The sequence below is a fragment of the Perca fluviatilis genome, chromosome 11 (assembly GCF_010015445.1).
Source record: "Perca fluviatilis chromosome 11, GENO_Pfluv_1.0, whole genome shotgun sequence".
Taxonomy (NCBI): Eukaryota; Metazoa; Chordata; class Actinopteri; order Perciformes; family Percidae; genus Perca; species Perca fluviatilis.
In genome coordinates this window covers 28204984-28221825 of record NC_053122.1, presented here as the reverse complement: position 1 = coordinate 28221825, position 16842 = coordinate 28204984, and the positions used below count along the sequence as shown (strand labels likewise).

At 42.6% G+C, this 16842-nt stretch overlaps 1 protein-coding gene across 3 annotated transcripts; it reads left to right on the top strand.

Annotated features, from left to right (window-relative positions):
• The first annotated feature begins 421 nt into the window (after positions 1-421).
• LOC120568085 (AP-2 complex subunit mu-A) lies at positions 422-15108 on the top strand. Of its 3 annotated transcripts, XM_039815288.1 has the most exons (13): positions 422-819; positions 2238-2376; positions 6845-7110; positions 7776-7858; positions 9072-9077; positions 9271-9406; positions 10126-10270; positions 10595-10612; positions 11574-11696; positions 12584-12719; positions 12941-13038; positions 13428-13539; positions 13925-15108. In XM_039815288.1, exons 2-13 carry the CDS (start codon positions 2303-2305, stop codon positions 14057-14059), a joined length of 1332 nt encoding a protein of 443 aa, XP_039671222.1. In that variant the 5' UTR covers positions 422-819; positions 2238-2302; the 3' UTR covers positions 14060-15108. The 3 variants fall into 3 exon arrangements, with proteins under 3 accessions (XP_039671222.1, XP_039671220.1, XP_039671221.1); XM_039815286.1 differs by lacking the exons at positions 422-819; positions 2238-2376 and adding an exon at positions 5203-5330; XM_039815287.1 differs by lacking the exons at positions 422-819; positions 2238-2376; positions 10595-10612 and adding an exon at positions 5203-5330.
• Positions 15109-16842: the final 1734 nt, after the last annotated feature.

Below are 16842 nucleotides of genomic sequence, written 5' to 3'. Positions count from 1 at the left end.
TGTGAAGGTTTCATTTGCAATCTAGTTTTTTTAAATTTCTTTTTTATGGTACCTGGGGTCATGTTTGCCTTTTTAAAGGCGGTGGATTCCAGACTGTCCAAGATCAGGAATGTGAAGGTTAGGCAATCTGGTGCACAGATGTGTGTGGAGGCTGTGGGTATTTGTAAAAGATCAGCCTGTGTACATTTAGATTTGCTTTAGAACTGAATGACCTGATACAAAATGTTTCCTGTTAGGGGAGAACTCCTGTAGAGAGGTAATTTGATTCAACTTGGGAGTAGAGCTGAATCAGATGGACTCTGCAGGAAAAATTAAAACAACACCACCCACACAGCCATTATTTTGAAGGACAAACATACACAGGGAATTCAGTATTTTTTTTTTTTTTTAATCCTATTCACTTAAAATGGGAGAGCAACTATCCGCCTCTGGAGCTAGGAAGGAATACCACTGTGTTATTTAACAACATTTAATTAAGCAAGTTGGATACATGCCAACATGGTCCCAAGTAAATTTTTTGCTGTATAGTTATCATAAACTATGGTATTCATGAAATACCACTAACCAAGGACGGTAGCCTTTGTAGCTTATCACAACAAGGCCTGGGTGCGGTTTCGCTCCAGTCCAGCCGCGCCTTTTCCTGTCACAACGGAACGGCTGTGCGTAAGGACGGCGGGTCAGCTGACAGCTATCGGAGGACCAGGAGGAAGGAGCGGAATTAGCGAGTGTGTGAACTGGGAACCTACTGGATCCTGACATAAGCTATATCCGAGGCCAAACGGGGAGCGAACGATTGGTGGCGTCCGTGAGAGAACTAGGGTAGGTTCATCTTAAGTCAAGACGGTGACACGTTTCTCGTCAAAATGATCAACTGTAGCCCGGTAAGCGTTTAACAAAGCCGGTAAAACTGTTAACGTTACACACTCGGGGGCGATGCTAGCATTAGCAGTGTTAGCTGCCGCTCCGTTAGCTAACTTCAAGCTAGCAGCGGCAAATAGTATAACGGAATATAGACTGTTTTCGCCAAAGCATACAGCATGGCATTTATTAAATATTTTATGTTCTGGGGGGCAGTCGGTACTATAATTTCAAATTGTTAAGTTATAAGTTGGCGATAATGAATAGTGTTGCATGTTAAATGGTCGTCAAGCTGTCTGATTTTCTTTTCACTACTAGCTGCTATCGTGAGTGATAAATAGTGTAACAATTTCACTTGTCTATTATCATCCATCACTTCGAGCTTAGCTGAAGGTCAAGGCTTCATCAATCTTGTAGCCACTTAAGAACGCTTCGAATTAAGTGTGTCGAGCCGACATGTCCCTCGCTCGTCAAGGAACAAATGAGAAAATATGAAAAATGTATGAACGATAGGAAATGGCCCGAGTGAGCAGACATCTTGACTTCGGCCAATAAAACGGCGATCAAGCCCGCTCAGGTCTTGTGCACGGTGTATTCGGTCACGACCCGGCAATGTCCATATGGGGAAATTATTTTACTGATCTTGGGCATATGATTGTGTTACGTCCTGTAGTTACCGTGTGTTCAAGTTGTCTGGCCCCTGTCTTCGAGGAATTACAAGCATGCCCTTCATCCCCTGGTTTCCAGAAGCTTCATTCTTAAATAAGCACAAACTGCTATGATGAGTTGGTCTAAACCACAAGCAAGCAACGCTCACAACTGCACTTCCTCTAGATGGATTATGCTGTTTCATCTAAATTTTGGATTTTATGTTCAGTCTAACCATCATCCAGACTGCTCTTGGTAGTCAAATGCAACCCAGTAAGAGCAACAGATTTGTAGCTGGCTACTTGGTGACATCCTGCTTCAAACTGGTGGCAGCTAATCTGCTGTTAATCTTACTTTGGAAGGAAACAAGGATTTGACTGTGGTGTGTGGGTGGTGGTAGTGGAGTCTCTTCAGCCTTCATTGGAGTGATTTTTGATGTGTGTGTATATGCACATGCACGTAACAAATGAGCCAACACAGTGGGGCAGCTGCAGGGTATATTCAATTGGCAATAGAGGTGTGTGTGTGTGTGTGTGTGTGTGTGTGTGTGTGTGTGTGTGTGTGTGTGTGTGTGTGTGTGTGTGTGTGTGAGAGAGAGAGAGACACATACACACGGAGAAAGCGGATGTGAGGGACAAGTGCTTCCCTGTACTGTTGGTCACTCCCTCACTTTTCACTGCTCTCACTTCTCTATCACCCATTTTTTTCCTTTCCCTGTTTCCTTTCTGCAGTCTCTGGCTCTTCTCAGGCGGGGTTTGGTTTCGCCATGGCCAGTTGGGACTGAGAAGCAGCCACAATGATCGGAGGATTGTTCATCTACAACCACAAGGGGGAGGTCCTCATCTCCAGGGTCTATCGAGATGACATTGGGTATGTATCAGTGGAGCAAAGCTGCTGTAACATTACTACATTTTGGGGGACTTAATTTAAGTGAGACAGGCATGATCCAGCAGGGGTGGACAGGTTGGGATTGATTCCGAATGGATGAGAGAGGATTATGTCCCTCTGCCTAGCTAAATAGTTACATTTGTCTGTTTTTTTTTTTTTTTATATCTCCTCTAAAATGTGTTTAAAGAGTAGCTAAGCCAGGATTACATTTAGGATAATGTTAACCCTTTTAAACAACAACAAACAACACAATTTAGTAAAATTAGAATAAATAATAAAATCCTTATAAATGAATGATTAAAAACACAAGGGACTATATGAAAAAAAAAACACTACTATGCACAATCAGGGGAAAAAATAATGTCCAATATTTTTATGAGGTAAACATTTGGTTCACTCGTGCTTATTAAACCGCAGATTAAGTGCAGCTGAAAAGCTCTTCCAAATGACCTCAGTGTTGATGTAAGACAATTAGATAATGACAGCTGATAGCAAACACCTTTTTTTTCTCTCAGTAAAGAAAATAATTTTCTTTGGTTTGGCATGGAGGGATGGGGAATACATAATTGCCTGGTTTAAAAAAAAAAAAAAATACCATGTTAAAATGTCTCAAAAAATATATAGTTAGTGGCTCACTTTAAATGTGGAAGTAAAAAGAAACTTAAAACTAACAACTGAACCGAGCTGAGACATGAGCCTTTACAAAGACGCTGAAGATCTAGTGTTTGTGAAAAGGAAATTGTTCCCGCAGCCTAAGATGGGCGACTAAAACCACGGCCACGTTATATCCAGTGTAGACTATCAACACTGTAAACAGTGTGGGTCAAGGTTTGGTATTTCACATGTGTCAGCGGAAAGGCTACATCCACATAGATCCACATATCAGCGGACTCAGCTGTGTGGACAGGAGAATAAAACGCTAAGTAATAGTACGCTAAGATCTGACTTGCATACAGTCTGTCTTTCTTTCCTATTTGCTGGTTTGTTTGTGACATGTTGATGCAATTCACCTGTAATGGACATACCACGTCCCAATGCTTACACCCAATTATCACTTTCTGTTTTGTGTAAACCCAGCAACATCAAGATTGATGATTAACTTTATTGTCCCACAAAATGGGGAGTTTGTCTCGGCACTTAACCCTTGATGCGACCATATACAACGTGATACAAATTAGAGGTGTGAATCTTCACTGATCTCCCCATTTGATTACGATTATCATGTCTTCGATTTGATATCACGATGCATCGTGATACATAAAACTACAGCACTGAGCACATGGCACTTCCTGAATGTGCAAAACATAACAGAATATGTAAACAGAAAGGTTGTTAGGCCTACATTAAATTGTAAACGGAAATAATTGATTATGGCCTGGCCGATTATCGATGCAGCATCGTCCATGTCCACAATTCACTGCATCGATTATTTGATTAATTTCAACACCTCTAATACAAATGCACTACAACAAACAATAATATGACCCTAATGGTTTGTAATACACCACATGGTGTCGAACAGTGCATATATTTTATCATTTCTAAAAAATAATAATATCACTGTGGTAATAACAACTCTACAAAGAAACTATTGACATCAAGCGCAACAATAAATAAACGCAAATCACCATCATAAACCTGGGCCTGTTCTGGCTTTTATCTGCTGCTATTTAAAAGCTTTAAAGGACACGGGAATAAATGAATTTTGGAATCATTCAGTGGTTGAGTTGAGGGCAGGCGTCTCTGCAGAACAGACACCAGTTCAGTGCCTTGTGGATTTACACAGTGAGGGTTAGCAAGGTACAGTGAGGGTACAAGGGTAGACATTGATTTCCTAGTGTCAATTATTTGGGTACACAGCAGCAGTGCTGCGTCAGTGAGTTATTTTTTGGTGTAGACCCTTAAGGCATTTTAAAACATTTTATCTCTTTTTATTTATTTTTATATGTATTTTTTCAGTTTTTGCTGTAGGTGTAGGGTCCGAGGCACAGAGGAGACAGCGGATAAATGCAGAAACAGAACGGTGTATGCAGAATTTCGGAGCTGTTCGGTGTAAAGCGTTGCATCAGCAGACTGAGACGGCATTAAATAGTCTTGTTTAAATGAGACTAATGCAAGGTTTGGGACAGAATGACCTATGTGTGCGAGGATCCCTTTCGTCTTTTGTCCGGTTTCCTTCCAGGCAGCACTCAGTAATGTTATTGTGGTTGCTTCATTTTTGCTTTTTACTTTGTCTAGAAGTAGGCTACTGCCAGTAGCACAAATACTGTACAGCTGCTCGCCTCTGCCTCCGCAAACACAGCACATTGCGTACTGCAGAATAGCAATGAATACGTACTAAAAGGAAACTTCGTCATAAACCACAGGTCATTTTGCTAAAAGGTGTAAAAAGAGAAAAAAAAGACGGCATATATTGATTTCATAGTATGTTCAGTATAAAACCAGAAAATTCCCGCTGTGGCCACCCGGCATCAGTTGCTGTTGGTGAACCTCCCCGTTGCTGCAACAGCGCAGAGTAAACCAGGCTTATTATGTTGCTGCAGTGGGTGAGCTATAATGTTGTGTTGACATCTGTGATCCCAATTGTTTTTATATTGCAACAGAGCTTTTAGTTATACTGTAGCTGGAATAGGAATAGATCCTCTTGAAATAATGAAGCTGTTATGGAGTGATACAATAAATATGCACTTGCCATGCTGTCATAACACACACAGATTAAAGAGCAATATAGTGCTGCTGACTAGTTCCCGACATTCCGTTACAATGATGCCGTCGTAATTAACACCATGTTACTCACTCTGTCTGTGTACATGATGCACGAAAATGTCTCTTGTGCATTTTTGTCTCTCTCCTCTTCTTTTACATCCTATTTTTCCTCTCTATGCTCTGTATCACCATTTTCCTCCATCTGTTCATCTTGGCCCCTGTAGGAATAGGTAAGAGATGCTCCAACCTATCAAGCATGACCGCCCCACCACCACCCCACCGATCAATGACCCCATCCCCAACCCTGAAATCCCCTGACTGCATGCCCATTGATTCCACAGTCAACTTCCTGGAACTTCCTCTAAGCATGAGTCACCTGTCATGAAATTACAGTGATAAATAAAGCACCAGATACTAAGATACAACAGCCAGTCCAATCAAAGCCACCAAATGTAGCCACTACCAGAGCCCTTCAGTACTGTACTGTACTGTACTGTACTGCTGCTCATAAACAGCTCTACCACTTCCTAAGCATGTAGTCTGAGCATGGGAAATGATAGTTCATTTACTCCTCTCATCCTTCCTGCGCTGATAAGGTGTTCATACTTGTTAGTTGTTATATGGAAGCAGTCTCATGGACAAGGCCGATATCATGGCAGTCTCGTAGACCGACATATTGTGCCTTTGTCCTCACTCCGTAGTCTCCACATTGAATTCCTGAACTTGCGAACGCAGATGTTGACGTTTTGATGCTTTGCGGACATAGTGTAAGCTGTATCTTTTAAACGTATGTAACATCAACCAAGAAGGCTATCCACCTGTATGTCTCTAGTCCATTTGTTCTTCATTGTAGCATTCAAAAATGGGAGCAATCACTAAGAGTGGTTAAATTGTTAACCTGCAGGCTTGGTTCTTCTAACAATAATGTTATTACGTTTTTAGATTAGATAATAGTAGTCTTTAATATCAGTAAGGTCGACAGTTTGTGGGAGTTTAGACCTCCAGAAGTTCTCAGTAGGATTTTGTATTCCTGTCAGGACGTGCTGCCTCCTCTGCACTAAGCCCCTCTTATTTCTAAATCCATATAAATCAGAGCTGCGTTTTCCCAAAGCATCATGGCACTAAGGTATACACATTTAAGACAAACGACATAACGTCACAGACATTTCATCGTTTTTATTAGTAGAACTGAATTCAAATGTAACTTTTTTTTTTTATTTATTTTTTTTTTTTTTAATACAGAGAAGGTCCAAGTTAAGATCCGATTTGGACCATACATGGTTAAAACCTCTTTGTGTTCCCATGGAGTCCAGATAATTATGATGCTGTTGCCTGGGTGTCAGCCTAAACTCTCAGAGCCTACCCTCTCCCCCCCCCCATAGTAATTATCACCATTTACACAAAACAACGCTCCTTTTCTCTGTCTAAATGCACCAACTTAACGGGTCCTTTTCCAGTTGGTTGGAAAATGTTTTGATTATTGCTTATCCATATGAAATGAGTGGATATGACGTTGAGGTCTGGAGGGGGTTGCTTATTCTGAGTCCGTTGCAGAACAGGATATCAAACTCGGCAATTCTTTTCACATGATGTCACAGGGTGGGATAGTGTTAACAACGGTCTCGCTGTTTTTGTAAAAGTCTAAAACAATTCTCTCCAATCCCAAACTGAAATGTCTCTCACTTTTCTTTTTTTTTTTTTTTGTCTCCTCCTCCATTTCTCTCATCCTCCCTCCCCACCTCAGGCGCAATGCGGTGGATGCGTTCCGCGTGAACGTGATTCACGCCCGGCAGCAGGTTCGATCCCCGGTGACCAACATTGCCCGAACCAGCTTCTTCCATGTCAAGCGCTCCAACATCTGGTTGGCGGCCGTCACCAAGCAGAATGTCAACGCCGCCATGGTGTTCGAGTTCCTTTACAAGATGTGCGACGTCATGACGGCCTACTTTGGCAAGATCAGCGAGGAGAACATCAAGAACAACTTTGTGCTCATCTACGAGCTGCTGGACGGTAGGAGGCGCTAATTGGGACGTTTGTGTGTGAAATCAGTGGCATCCAAAATCTGAGATAAATCTGAGGAATGGACTTGTCGTATGTAGTAGATCTTAAAGATGTTCCCGATTCCGAAAAACGGTATCTGAAAGGCCTCCGATACTGCCTTAAAATGCTGGTATCGGTATGCACTGATCTGATACCATGTAATTTAGCCCAAAAGAAAATCTACTTTAAAGTAGTTTATGTTCTGTCTGTTTATGTTGACTGTCAAAATGGATAATTAAAACAAGTTCTGTGGCATTAATTGTTTGTTAATTTTTCACAAAAAGTTGAACCTTTAAGAAATCATATCACATCCATACAGGCATAGTAGTATACAGATGTTAAAACCTAATAAAATATATGACACACTGGTATCTGATCAGTACTCGGTATTCATATCGGCCGATATCCAAGTTCAGGTATCGGAATCTGTATCGGGAAGCAAAAAAAATGGTATCGGACCATCTCGAGTAGATATTAATAGTGATGTTCTTTGTGTGTGTGTTTGTCCTCCCAGTAAACATTCTATAAATATGTCTCACTCAATCAACCCTGGTTGTTTTCATCGCTACGTGTCCTAGTTTTTTCTCCTACCCATCTTATCTCGCATCGACGGTTATCTGTTTGTGCTCATACAGAGATTCTGGACTTTGGATACCCCCAGAACTCCGAGACCGGAGCTCTGAAGACCTTCATCACCCAGCAGGGCATCAAGGGACAGGTCAGCAAGAAGCCTTTAGTCCCAAATGTAATTTAATTGTGTCGCGAGAACAAGGATATACACTCAGTTGCCACTTTTTTAATTAGTTAACTTAGTGCTTATTACGAATTTAGCTTATTCACGTAACCCCAGTAAGATAAGTCATACCATCCTTCTCATCGGCGACTTAGTTCGTGACGGCTCCAGCATTAGCTTAGCCCGGCACAGATCCTGCAGGTAACTGGTTCCAACCTAGCCTACTGCTCCAATTAACATTAGAGGTTTTATATTCCATGTTGTGATTATTAGCGGTAAGTTAAATAACGGTAAAAAACGAACTATATTCCAGAACGGCCGTCCACAAACCACCGTGTTTAATATATATTCTTCCGCCTGTGAATATAGTTCCCGGTTTGTTTACGGTTAGAAGATGGCTGTGTCTCATGTTACGTTGTTTTTTGTACACGCTGTGACTATATAAATCACAACATGGAAATAGGAACATGTTGGCGTTATTTTGTCACTTAATCAGAGCAGTAGGATTACTGGAACCATTCACCTGCATGTTCTGCTGGCCTGATGCCGCTGGAGCCGTCAGACAGCGTTACAGCACGCACGGAGATGAGAAGGGTATGTATGGACTTGTCTTACTCTGGGGGTTACGGTGAATAAGCTAAATTCCCAATAAGTCGGCGTGTTCCTTTAACACCACAAGGTTGTAATGTTCAGTTTATGTTGAAACCGTTTTAGAGAAGTTTATATCCAACGTTGCGGTGATTTTACAGACTGTAGTTTGTGGTGCTGTTGCACCATTGCATTGCATCACGCTGAGATTTATGTTCCTCATTTGTATTGGCGAGGGCAGAATAGACATTAGAAACGCCTGGAAAAAATCATCAGTGAATTTATGTGATGAGCCAGTTTGCTTGATCTGGATTAGGCGGATAAAGACATTTCTTTTTTTTTATTGGAGTAGTGTCAATGCTATCAAGCGATATCTGACCGTGTGATGTAATGATAACCACACTGACAGTCAGAGTGATACCAGTGTCTTGATGGAAATAATACAAAACACTGTGGACACAAAACATTACAGGAAACAACTGGAGGAAAGCTGTAAATTTAACTGCCACTCATCTCAACTGAACTGGTAAAGAAGTTAACCCCTAACCCTTCTCTGTTTTTGTCTCCCCTTGTTCCCCACAACTGCCATCTTGGACTCTTCATAATTCAGCACCAGGTAATAAAAAACCTACTGAGATTCTAGCTCAGGAAAAGAGTCATTTTATCCATGTATGAGCCATGTCACCTTTGTTGTGACATGGCTCATAATGATCCCTTTTCATCGCCTGCTTTCATTTATGCCATTTCTCCATTGTCAGCCGCCTCCTTTTTGTTAGTAGTGATACAGTTCCTCTCTGTGTGTCTCCCAGACAAAAGAGGAGCAGTCTCAGATCACCAGCCAGGTGACGGGGCAGATCGGCTGGCGTCGTGAAGGCATCAAGTATCGCCGCAATGAGCTTTTCCTCGACGTACTGGAGAGTGTCAACCTGCTCATGTCCCCGCAAGGTCTGTTTACGTGGCCTCGCCAAACGGGGTGGGACCGGTCACATGAATGATTTATTGACATCAACAACTAGCCACGGACATGAAACCCCAAATTCTTAAATGGCGATAATATTGACATTTTTTGTGTGTGTGTATATATATTTTTGTGTGTGTGTGTGTGTATATACACACACACACACACACACACACACACACACACACACACACACACACACACACTCCTTTTTTATATATTGTTTTCTCAACATATTTGTCAGAAGCAGACCTGGAGAGAGTCTGTAAATCATCGTAGTTGAAAGACAATCTAACTACAAGGTCCATTTAGTAGCTGTTGTGATGCTTTCGATCATATCTCACTATCTTCCTCAGCAGATGGGGTTGGAGGGAGTTCACAGTTTCAGCTACAAATGGAGAAAATGAAGTGCTTCTCAGTTAAGAAGTATTCAAAATACAGACCCTTTTTTTAACTTTTGGGCTTAAAAACACTGCCCCTAAAACACTTAGACTTAAAAGTGAAAACCAATTCCAATGATTTTTGGTGGCATTCTTAGCGTTTTTGTTGACATTTGGGTCTTTGATTTTAACTTTTTAAACCGCGTAAAGTTTTCAGCAGAGTTAGAGTCCCCAAAACAACAAGTGGAGGAAAATATGAACTGTGGTCTGGCCAGTTTTAGACTCCCAAAGACCCATTATCTCCTGTCCTGTCCTGTCCTGTCCAGGCCAGGTCCTGAGCGCCCACGTGTCAGGCCGAGTAGTTATGAAGAGCTACCTGAGCGGAATGCCCGAATGCAAATTTGGCATGAACGACAAGATTGTCATCGACAAGCAGGGCAAGGGAGCAGCATCTGATGACGCAGGGAAGAGGTGAGTGACGCAACAAGCAGACCAAATTTGAATATCTGTAAATCAAGCGTATTCTGATAAGCTAGGCTGATAAATATTTAGAGATTTTGCAATTGAGAATGGTGCTGCATTTTTTTTTTTTTTATTTCCATCTTGAAAACAAGGAAATTCATTGTTGAGTCAAACTTTAAGAGGCCACCATGTCTGTTAGCCCCGTGTCTTTGTTATGAGTGTTGTCTTGCTGTTTGTAACAAGATGGGCTTTACAATTTATTTTTTTTTCTTTCCTTTTGGATGCATCTCTCCTTTCTTTCCCTCTCTTTCTTTTCTATGTGCTGTACCTCAGTGATTTAGGGGGAGGAAGGTACTGTACTGACAAGTGTCCTCACCTTCTGTCACTTCAACACATAAACACACACACACACACACACACACACACCTGTCTTGTCTAAGCCCTTTAGCACGTTTAGAATCATCTCATGCTCTCAATAGAAATCAAGCACGCCTTGTGTACATCTCGGTGGTTGTTTTCTTTATTTTGTGGAATGGTTTGTTAGTTTTTATTACACCACCTAACATCTCACAGGGACTGTTTGTTTTATTGCACAATAGTGTCATTAACCTCCACCGGGTTTTTATGTCTTGATACTAGTCTAGCAGTTGTCACTATTGCCGTTTTCCCACGACGTTGTACCTGCTCGACTCACCTCGACTCTACTCGCCTTTTTTTGGTTTTCCCTGGTACCTGCCAACAGCTACTTTTTATTTTTTATTTATATATATTTTTTTTTTGTATCCCCTCCGTCGAGGTTCCAAGCGAGCTGAGGTGATACCAAAAAGGGCCGTGAAAACCTGCTGACCACTGATTGGTCGGAGAGAATCGTCACCAATCACTGCGTCATCATTGCTAGCGACAGACGGGGCCTCCAGCTTCTTTTGAAACATTTATCTTCTGGCTGTGGCAACACACACATGGCGAGAGTCAAAAACAACACACCTCCGACGTTCTGTGTGTGTGTGTCGCGTTAGGTCACGGCAGTTTCCTGTGGCGTCGCTATGACGACCAGGTACGTTCGCCTCACGCATGAGGCGGTACTAAATCTGCAATGGAAAAAGGAGGACGAGACACCGCGGTGGAGTCGAGTCGAGCAGCTACCATGTAATGGTTGTATGGACAGCAATTGAGGGAGAGCGTTAGTTATATTGGAGAATTGGCATCGTATTTATTAGATATAGTTAATACTGATAAACAGGTGAACTAATGTTGTTTTGTCTCTTCTGTGTGTGTTTTCTGATGTGCGTGTGTGTGTGTGTTCCTCTCCCAGCAGTGGGAAGCAGTCCATAGCCATCGACGACTGCACTTTCCACCAGTGTGTGCGCCTCAGTAAGTTTGACTCGGAGCGTAGCATCAGCTTCATCCCCCCCGATGGAGAGTATGAGCTCATGAGGTCAGTGGATGGGTTTTTGAAATCTTTTGTTTAGGGCTAGATATCTGCTCAATACTTTTTAGGCACCGACCCAATTGCCTCCCCTCAGTATCGTAAAATGCCTCTTCAATACCTAAGGAGTGAATCTCACCAGCGTCAGTGAGCCAATAAGCATGCAGCATGCTTCTACCAAGATCTTTAGAACGCTGCTGATTGGCTGTCTAACATTACACATCGTAAGGACACGCAGGAAAAACCTCTACGTTACGCACACGTAACAATGGGGCACACGTAGTAGGAGCTGAAAAATAAATGAAAAGATTTTTGCCCTTATGTATTTTATTTTTGTGTTTTTTTTAAATGGATTTTATGAAATTGGTATCGTTCACGAACCGGTATCAAAGTCACGGTATTGGTACCAGTATCAAACATTTTTGGTACCCAGCCCTACTTTATTTATTTATTTTGGGGCATTTTTAGGCCTTTTGACAGGACAGCTGAAGAAATGAAAGGGGAGAGAGAGGGGGGAATGACATGCAGCAAAGGGCCACAGGTCGGAGTCGAACCCTGGCCCGCTGCATCGAGGAGCAAACCTCTATACATGGGCGCCCGCTCTACCAACTGAGCTATCTGGGCACCCGACCCAGCCCTACTTTAGTTGATTATTAGGCTGTCCAGACAAGAGCCAAATGTGTACACAGGCACACAGGGCATGATTGAAACGTATGCAAACCACATTAAAGGCATAGGACGTACGCTAGTTTGTGTCCACATGGGCCATTCTATCGTTAAATAAATTGTTGTAAGAAAGGCATGGATGAACACTGAAACCATGAAATGGTTGTGTATGGTTTATAAAAACATTGTTTTGTGACATGAAACCACTGTTCTCCTTGGCCTTCTTGCAGGTATCGCACCACTAAAGACATCATCCTGCCGTTCCGAGTTATCCCTCTGGTCAGGGAGGTTGGCCGCACCAAACTGGAGGTTAAGGTGGTCATCAAGTCCAACTTCAAACCCTCGCTGCTGGCCCAGAAGATCGAGGTGAGCTCTTCTCAAATTCACAACGCTGATAAGATGCAAACCGCCATTCGCAGCACACACACGGCTCCTAATTTACAAACTGGTCAATTTTCCTCACGGCTTAAACACAACCAAAATGTAATCCGAGACCCTCTGGAACCGTTCTGAAAGGACGTGTGTGAAGTTTGACTGCTTTTTTTAAGATTTAAAAGTTTTGCTCCTCTTCATAATCAACTCCTTAGGTGCGTATCCCGACGCCCCTCAACACCAGCGGCGTGCAGGTGATTTGTATGAAGGGAAAAGCCAAGTACAAGGCCAGTGAGAACGCCATCGTCTGGAAGTGAGTAGTAGCTCTTGCCCGTACGTTCATGACATGCAGCCAAACTCGCTGCTTTATGCTCTGTGTCAGGTTAACGATTAACAGCTGTTCCAACCTCTCACCCATGATTCTCTAGGCCTTTTGCACGGCCGACATGTTGACGTGGCCTAGTAGGAGAAGCACAGGTGTATTCAAAACCATTCATGATGGCTGCACTCCACTTAGGAGAGGCCCTGGTGTTGTGCATGCTGACTCACTGGAATGGCTTCCTGGGACACCAGGCTATCAATTTCAGCTGTGCTTTTCCTACTATGACAAGTCCAAATGTGTGCTGTGAAAAAGGTCCATTCTGTTTTTGTAAACGTATTTATTGTAAAGGTTTTAAAATGGGGATCCTTGTTGCTGTGTAGGATCAAACGCATGGCTGGGATGAAGGAGTCTCAGATCAGTGCTGAGATCGAGCTGCTGCCAACCAACGATAAGAAGAAATGGGCCAGGCCTCCCATCTCTATGAACTTTGAGGTCAGAACGCATTAATAGTTTATATAGTCTCTGCCTTCCTCTCAGTCGCACCTAGTTTGTTGAATTTGAAACTGAAGTTAGTTGATACAATGTTTCCCAATAGGGCTTTACTGCCTGCTTAAATCGGAGACATTTCTATGTACAAAAGTTCTGCTCAGCTTTGCATTTAGCATAGTCGGCCACCAAACAAATGGACTATGGATTAAATGGGATCCCAGTATCAGTCATGCAAATCACAACCTGCTTACTGTTAACACACAAACACACACTTCCTGCTCAGAGCTGGCTTGATTTTCACACCCACGGTAAGAACCAGCGACTTGTGTGGCCTACAGCTCCCAGCATGCCCCAACACGTCCCAACCCTCCTCTTCTGGTCTCCGCAGGTTCCCTTTGCTCCCTCTGGTCTGAAGGTGCGCTACTTGAAGGTGTTTGAGTCCAAGCTGAACTACAGTGACCACGACGTCATCAAATGGGTGCGGTACATCGGCCGCTCGGGCATCTACGAAACGCGCTGCTGAAGTCGAACTCCCCTTCAGGCGGCGAACTGACCACTTTCCTCCCACATTTCCTGTTTTTTCTTCTGCCCCCCCCCCCCATCCTACTTTGTCTCTCTCCATCCCTCAGTCCTTATAGCTTCTCTCATACACCCCCACACCCACCACAACCTTCGCCCCTTCCTAAGTAGGTGTTGGAGATTGAATTTACGTCGTTAAAAAAAAAAAAAAAAAGAAGTGAATATGATATAATGCACAGATATATGCAAAATGTGAACCATTGTATCATATGTATCTCGTAGTGATGAGTAAACCTGTAAACCAACTGGTGTCCGAAAAGGAAAAAGACGAGTGATGCAGATGTGGACCAGGGGGAGAGGTCTGGAGGCGCCTTTGGTGTCTTTTTGGGGGTGCTCTCTTGTGTTTATTCAGTGTTATTATTCCACCATCTACTCTCCAGTTAGAAGTCCCACAAGTCCTAGCGGTAATCCCTGGTAAGATGATTTGTAGCTGTTGTAGTTTAAATGAATCCCGATGTAGTTCCTGAGTACGAACTGCTGTCTCCGTAGAGTCTGCCCTTTAAATCGAGATGCATTGTTTGATTGTGTATTGTGGACAGATTTGATATTTGATCCTTTTTTTTTGGGGACGATCATTTGGATCGAAAGTCTCGATTCAAAGTCTCTTATGGGTAGCTGGTCAAGAGAAGGAATTGATCGTGACCAAGCTGTTTTTGTGCTATCTGGAGAGTTTCTTTCCCTTGCTATTTTTCCACCATTAGTTTTACCAGCATTCAGTGAGTAAAGTTAAAGCATAGCGGAACACTCAGACATCATCCCGTTAAGCTAGTTTGTGACCCAAATGTCCTGTTTCTGAAGCACCAAGATCTTCTTTGTCACTTTTTTTTTTTTTTTTTGGTTTCAAAAGATGCTTTGGGGACATGCGGCACTGGGCCAGTGTGTTTGCAGTGAGGTGAGGTCTCCCCCTGGTGTTTGTCTCGTCACTGTCTGCTTCTTCATGTTTGTAGCCCTGGTGACCGTTCTGTCCAATAAAATCTGACTATGTAACCAACCCCACCTACCCTCTCTCTTTTTTTGTCTTTGTTTGATTTTATTATTTTCAGTGGTCTTTACTCTCTATCGTATCCACCGTTTCCTCTCGGGTGTCTGAGGTGGGGGAGGGGGTGGTGTAGGAACAATGGATTTGGGGCGGTGGTGGTTACAGCGTGGCTCTGGCTAGTCCAGTTTTCGTCCTGTCCATTCATTGGCTCTCTTTTTATTTTTCACATTTTGGAAGGAAACCAAGCTGACTTGAGTGCTAAGCCAAACCTATAGACCGGGGGTGTCAAACTCCTTTTCACTAAAGGGCCACACTGGAAGAAGAGAATCCCACTTTCCTGACTTTTTTTTTTTTTGTTCATTGTGGGACTGGCTCTAGTGGCTGTAATTCTGCACCAAGGCTGAATTTTGGGAAAGAGACTTCAGATATAGTATTAGGGGACCACTAAGGTCTATATAAAAGAGACTTCAGATACAGTATTAGGGGACCACTGAGGTCTATATAAAAGAGACTTCAGATACAGTATTAGGGGACCACTAAGGTCTATATAAAAGAGACTTCAGATATAGTATTAGGGGACCACTAAGGTCTATATAAAAGACTTCAGATACAGTATTAGGGGACCACTAAGGTCTATATAAAAAAGACTTCAGATACAGTATTAGGGGACCACTAAGGTCTATATAAAAAAGACTTCAGATACAGTATTAGGGGACCACTAAGGTCTATATAAGAGACTTCAGATACAGTATTTGGGGACCACTAAGGCCTATATAAAAGAGACTTCAGATACAGTATTAGGGGACCACTAAGGTCTATATAAAAAAGACTTCAGATACAGTATTAGGGGACCACTAAGGCCTATATAAAAGAGACTTCAGATACAGTATTAGGGGACCACTAAGGCCTATATAAAAGAGACTTCAGATACAGTATTAGGGGACCACTAAGGCCTATATAAAAGAGACTTCAGATACAGTATTAGGGGATCACGAAGGTCTATATAAAAGCATCCAAAGAGCACCATGTAATGGGACTTGCTGTTTCACAGGCTGAATATGAAAACTCTTTGCTTCTGGGGGAATGTCTGAGTTTTAGAGTCTTCAAATCTGCCATGTGTCTGCTTTGAACATCAGGTAACTGCAGTTTAAAAAACACTTTCCTGTGTTTTTTGGTTTGGCGCACAACTAGGCGGGCCAAAACTTATTGTGAACCCAAATTGATATATGGGCCGCTTCTAAATCTGCAACGGGCAGGATTTGGCCCGTGGACCTTGAGTTTGACACATGCTATAGACCATCCAGGTTTAAACTGACCTGAAGGAATGAACTCCGAATGAATACTCAACCCAGGGAAACCCTCAACAGTTGCATTAAACCACAGGAGACAATAACTGGTCACGGTGAAATGCTTTGGCCAACATGTTTAATACATTTTTCCTGTCTTGTCCTTCCTCTGCATCTAGGACAATCAACAAAGAGAATGCCAAACGGTAAACTAACACACGATTAAAACGCTGTTAACATTTACAACTAGTGGCTGTTATTGGGTTGCCACTCGAATCTTTGCCACCTTGAACCTGTGGACGCTCTCTTGCTCTCACTGCGAAGTTCACGCTGATTTAAAAGACAGATTCCACAAGAATCGTGGCAAGAGTTCCCAAAAGTAGCTTAGCATCAAAATCACAGCTGGATTTGCTCAGCAAATTAAACTGATTTTGCACTTAAAATACTAAAAGAAGGATTTTT

Excerpts from the sequence above, each read along its gene's own strand:
- LOC120568085 (XM_039815286.1), top strand. The coding sequence starts at position 5,218 with ATGTCTCTTGTGCATTTTTGTCTCTCTCCTCTTCTTTTACATCCTATT. Across the intron at positions 5,331-6,844 it reads CTTGGCCCCTGTAGGAATAG|GCGCAATGCGGTGGATGCGT; the intron begins GTAAGAGATGCT and ends TCCCCACCTCAG. Across the intron at positions 13,540-13,924 it reads CCATCTCTATGAACTTTGAG|GTTCCCTTTGCTCCCTCTGG; the intron begins GTCAGAACGCAT and ends TGGTCTCCGCAG.